Source organism: Enoplosus armatus, chromosome 7 (assembly GCF_043641665.1).
Source record: "Enoplosus armatus isolate fEnoArm2 chromosome 7, fEnoArm2.hap1, whole genome shotgun sequence".
NCBI classification, from domain to species: domain Eukaryota; kingdom Metazoa; phylum Chordata; class Actinopteri; order Centrarchiformes; family Enoplosidae; genus Enoplosus; species Enoplosus armatus.
In genome coordinates this window covers 12,889,001-12,895,000 of record NC_092186.1, presented here as the reverse complement: position 1 = coordinate 12,895,000, position 6,000 = coordinate 12,889,001, and the positions used below count along the sequence as shown (strand labels likewise).

At 42.4% G+C, this 6,000-nt stretch overlaps 1 protein-coding gene across 1 annotated transcript in view; it reads left to right on the top strand.

The window, feature by feature from the left end:
- The window catches only part of tle2b (TLE family member 2, transcriptional corepressor b), a 70,118-nt gene that overhangs the window by 41,187 nt on the left and 22,931 nt on the right, over nucleotides 1–6,000 (top strand). Inside the window, exon 5 of the mRNA XM_070908952.1 lies at nucleotides 5,917–5,979. Coding sequence (XP_070765053.1) covers nucleotides 5,917–5,979 — 63 coding nt within the window. The remainder of the gene's footprint in view (nucleotides 1–5,916; nucleotides 5,980–6,000) is intronic.

The window sequence follows — 6,000 nt, the reverse complement described above, 5'->3', positions numbered from 1 at the left end:
TGCATACACACACTATTTATGTTTTTAATTTCACACACACATTGTGCACATTTTTAGGCATTTATGTATCAAAGACAACTTGAGTGCAACAGTGGAATACGTTTTAATTTCTGCATCACCAATATTATGAACAATCAATCACAGGAAGTATAAAGGTCAGAATCTCAGCACTCTTCCTGTCACCACAAAACCATTTTGTACAACCTTCTTTTTATCAAGGTGAAGTTGACCGGGCATGCATCCTTTTTTTTTTTTGCCTCACATTCCCTCTGTGCATTCTCCACATTCACTTTGAAGTTGCCTGCTACAACTGGAGTCTTCTGCAGTTGGAGGTTAAGTGCTCAACCGTTCATTCTGTTTTTCCAAAGTACTTCCAAGAATTCAAACCAGCAACTACTCCAGTAACAAGCCAGAGAGAGGTGCTAGGAATAGACATAAAACAGGAGCAAAGAGAGATGGCAGAGATTTTTGTTGAGAGCAATTAGAGTGAGTAGACGAGTGGGGTATTTCACACACACACACACACACACAGCCCCCCCCCCCCCCCCCCCCCATGAAGCTGGCCCGCTCAGCCGTAGTGGGACTCAGAGGCTGGCACAGCTGGCACACTGGGCACCATCTCCCTCCTCCCGTGCCAATCTCAACCCACGCTCAACACATTCAAATTCACCAAGCTTTATTGGCAAGATGAACGCGGTCACTGTTGCTTGCCGTCATGCTGGGATACCAAATACAATGCTGATCTTTCACAGGGAAGTGGCTTCCCCTGTTGATCCCGCTCAAGTTCACTGTAGTGTCATGAGTGAAAAGTGTACAAGGAAAGAAAATGTGAGCTTGTTTTCTGTCTTGTTTTCGTGCCTCGTTTTGAGTTCACCTGCATTTCTGGTCTTGATTAGAAGGACTTACATATGAACCTCCATATATCACTTTTTACCTCTTACAAGCCGGCCAATATGCTACAGTTACACAACGCCTGGTCATTCCAAGCATTTAAAAGAAAACAGCTAGAGGGCAGATCTTACTGCAAATTGGACCCCCACCCTCTAAAACAAGCTTCGTCTTTGTCAGAACAGTCAGACGCTGGCTCATTATGTAAAGAAAGATCCCACGTGCAGATACACTGCTGCACCATCAGTCTGTGATGGCTCATTTTGTGAGTGAGTGTTATTATTTTCTTTTCTAGTGTACCCACCGCCTCATCTACCCACCTGTCTCGTCTATTTCGACTTCAGTTAGTCATTTACTACATTTCCTAGGATGCCTTTTGACAGCCTTCACAGAACAGACAGGGACGTGTTGCAATTGCGCTGTGGGTTAAACATGTGGGTGTAGAGAGAGCAGTAGCAATAGCGATACCAATTGCAAAGTAAGTGCAGGAGAATGAGTTTTTCCAGTCAAGAAAAATTGAGAATTGCGCCTCTTACGCAAAGCACAACTCTTGTCTCTGCATTGCATTCTGGTCCGGTGAGCCGAGTATTGGTGTAGAAATTGGTTTCGCTGCCTGTTGTACTCTGATTTCTTCCTGAATGACAGTTGAATGCAGGTGCAAAATGTTGGGTCAAGGAAGAATTTATTGCTGTGACACCAAACATGACCTTTACATTGTATGTTTAAATGTTCACAACAGTACATAACATTAACATAACTGTTGGAGGTTTCTCAACATGATGTCACATCATCTATGGCAGTCCAGTTATTGCAGAAATGATTCAGAAATTATATCAGAAAATTCCTTCAGCACAAACTACAGCCTGCAGCAAGTCCCTGTATTTAAGCTTTTTTCTTTGTTTAGTTCCCTGCAAATAGTGCTCTTGTGTTTTGCCTTGATATTAGCCAATGTTTTCACATCCATTTACTTGTGTATTTGGGAACACACTCTAACACATATAGACTGTATCCTCATTACTTCTGCACACACTAGCTGTCTCTTGTGCTTCTTGTTAGTTATCTGCATCACTGTCTCTAGTTCAGAAATTTTAATGGCGATACACTTTCTATAGTCAATCATAGTGCCGTTAAATTGTTGATTAAGACATAGCCTAACCCTAACCCTAACCCTAACATATTGTTATATGACATGTTATTTTCCATATTACTATTACTATGTAATGATTAATATACTCATTATAAAACCTCATAGGCATTACACAGTCTTAGTTATTGCCCTCCATGCTTTATTCCTTCTGCTATAATTTTGCTTTAAATAAACTGGGGCACACGATGTGCTACAGGGACAGCATATATAGCTACAGTCAACTTTTCTTGTCTTTTTCACTTGATAAAAACGAACAGAGGAGCTAAAGAGGTTTTAGAACAACATTAGGTGAACACACCTGTCCTTCAATTGGTTATAACAATACCACATCACTGCTCGTCTGCAGAATATTGAACAGCGTAGTGTCAGCGTGTGGTTACATGCGTTTTGAAGTGTTATTTGTAGGTAGACTTTAGTTGACTCAACCACCCAAGAGTCTCATATAGATACATCAAAGATGTGCACATGGTATTAGTATAGGTATAGGTGTTTTAGATCATGGATTTATGTGCCTGTGTGACCTCAGACTCCTGCAGGCTGATATGCGCCACAGCCTCTGGAACAGGCTGTCCTTGTCCTGCAGTTCATTCCTTCTTCTTCTTTGTCTTCGTCTGTGTTCTCCACTCCTCTAACCTTACTTACCAATTTCCATTCCACCATCTGTTTGTCTGTTTTGGAGAATAATATTGAACATTTTTGGTCTTCTAAATGAAAAGCAGTTGTGTCCTTCTTTCTCTCTCACCTACATATTATCCCTGTTTCACTTAAAGCTTCTCTTTCTCTGTCTCTCTCTCTGTCCCCATGCTAGTTGGCAGCTTCTCTGCCCTCAGGTGTTTATTGACCAGCCCCCCTCCTCCTTTGTATCTACCCATCCTTTCATCCCTCCATCCGTTCATCCCTCCGTCCAGCCAGCCTTTGCCAGTGCTCCCTGGTGGCTGTGCTTTGGCAGGGCCGTGGAACGAGACTGTGCCGTGTTGTTTCTGACACCTGGCCCGGCTCTGACGGCTCCAGCCCAGCTCTCTCTATTGTTAACCCAACGGCTGATTGGCGTCTTGTGCTCATAACACCATCCACCGACTTTCAGCCAGAACATGGAGGTGCTGTTGTGTGACAGAAGCTGATCAACAACATTGTACTTGTGTAGTGCATTTAGAAAGCATTTATAAAAAATAACAATGATTGTAGTTTGTATGGTTTAACGTTAACTGCTTGATATTGTTGTTAATAACAATGAATCAAACGAATCAGTGTAATGTGAAAGGAATGGTAATAGTGCTTAACCTACTGAGACACCCAGCTTTGCAGCTTTGTGCAGCTTTAGGTAGCTTTTAGTCTGCGTGTTGCTCATCACAGATTTCCATAGCACCCTCCTGCCTAGTGTAATGGGCAGCCAAAAACCCAAACCTGATACCAGTGTGATACTGTATGTGGTTAAAATCATCAAATCATCAATATCATTATTGGTCACTTGGAGATCCATTATTCAATTAGCTAACTAATTACTTAACTTGTTTGAGAACATTTATTTTATCCATGCAAAGAGGTTGATTTTTCTTATCTTATGTTGTAACGTAGAATCAAGCTATTCCTTATTGAAAACTGCACTGAAAGAATTTTGTGCTCTGAATGCTTTTAATGCGTCCACATTTTCTCTCTTTTCTTTGCACTGTTTGTTTCTCGTCTGTTTTTCTGTTTAGTCACTTTTATCTTTGGCTTTTAGCCGGCCAAAACTGAGCCAGGTCATCTGAATTGATCCGTGGCCTGATGGCAACCTGTTGTTCTGTAGGCGGCAATCTGGTGTAGTTGCAGAGATACAACTGTAGGGAGGACAGTTGATGCAGAATAGATGATACAGTGAATTAAAGAAAGAGTGTGTAATGTATACCCTGTATCTAAGTTTTACCTTTTGTCCCTGGAATCAAATCATTTGCACCGCAGGTTAGCGGTCAGCTATAGTGAACCCTCCGTTTTTTCCATGTTGAACCAGCAGCTGCTGTTCATGTGCAGCAAGTCAATTAATCTTGAAAACCTCTATCAGGGTCGGGCAATTTGCTGATTACATAGATGCTTTTTGACAGATAAGAGAAACTTTCCAACATTTGAATGGAATATATTTATATATTTGTGAAAGGAGCCTGGTGAGGCTACCTGTTAACAAAGCCACCATGGCCACCATGTGAGTGCCTTATTTTATTTCCATTTAGTAGAAAAGGTAGACTAGACATAGAAAGTAAAGAAGGAGATAAAGTCGAGTTAAGCAGACAAACATACAGTAGGTTGTAAATGTTGCAATTTCCTTTTGTAAAAAGTAATTATCTTCTGTTATCTCTGCTCCTTTCTCTCTTTATCACTTTCCTCTCTATGGTCAACACACACACACTATACATGCATATCATTCCAAATACACACTACACTTTGGCACAACCACACACACACACACACACACACACACACACACACACACACACACACACAACACACGCATACATTGACACATGTATGATGTGATAAGACTGTGTCTGTCCTTGGAACAGAGCTGTGTGTCTGGTGATAGCCAGTTTATGAAGTCATGATGAGACTGGCTGTAACTGACAGGCTGGCTGATTGTGTGTGTGTGTGTGTGTGTGTGTGTGTGTGTGTGTGTGTGTGTGTGCCTTTGCATGATAGTGTACTGTATACAGCCCTGTCAGTCATTGCACTGCCCTCCATCGCCCCTTTTGCTGTCTTTCTCTCTTCTTCTCCAGTATCTTCAAGTGCCAACATGTGTTAGTGAGGATAGAGGGATACAGAGAGAAAAAAGGAGAGAAATAAAAATAGGTGGTGACAAATGTATATATGAAGTATGGCTGTGGTAATGTGTGACAGCAAAGTAACAAAGAAAAAACAGAAGAGAGCGACTGATGTAAGAGGAAGAAAAAGGGCAGCTGAAAGAAAGGAGGGAGGATAAATTAAAATGGAGAGAAAGGGAATAATATAGAAAAATGGAAAGATGGGAGAAAATGAGACAAAGTGAGCAAGGGAGGCGAGAGAGAGAGAGCGAGAGAGAGGGGGGAGGAGGGATGGGAGGAAGAGGATGAATAGGGTAATAATGGCTCAGTGTGAGAGCTGTTGTAGAAAAAGAGAGAACGGCTGAGTGAAGAAGAGAACAAAATGAGGCTGAGGGCACTCAGACAGATAGAATTAGACACACCGCAGAGGTTCAGTGTGTGTGTGTATGTGTGTGACATAGAGAGAGTGTACGCTTATGTTTTTATGTGTTTGTGTGTGCGTGTATTCAGCTGATGGTTACTAGGTTAGCCACGTGTGCATGAGTGTGTGTGTCCCTGTGCATGTGTGTGTGCACTGGGGGTAAGAAAGAGCATTTTTGTGGATTTTACGAGTTTTAGGAAATGGACAAATGTAATGGCACTGAATAGCCGGCTGTGACAGGCGGAGAGCTTGGGAGAGAAATTCTTAGAGGTGTTCTGCTTTTTGTAGATGTGTGTTTGTTAGCTCATGTGGTGTGTGTGTGTGTGTGTGTGAGAGAGAGAGAGCGAGAGGAAGACTGAAGTGGGTAAGAGTGTGCGAGACCCAGCAAAATGAGAGTGTGATGGTGCTAAAAGACCAGATGATGACTGGAGCTCTAATGCTGCCTCCTTCCTTCCACCTCTGCTGTTCACTCCCACATTCCCCACATTTTTCACCCCTCCGTCTCATAGAGTTGTCACTGACAGAACTCCTCGCTCGTTAGAAAGGTGTTGTGCAGCAAAGGCTTAATGTGCTGTAAAGGTGCATCATATGCTCTGTTCATTGTGTACTTATTATCTTACGTCATGCCACATGATCATATATCCCCTTCTTTCTCCTTCTGCCTCTCTCTCGTTTCTCTCTTTCTATCTCAGGCGGAGATTGTGAAGCGTCTCAGTGCCATCTGCGCTCAGATCATCCCTTTTCTCTCTCAAGAGGTAAGCATCACCCCTGCCAGA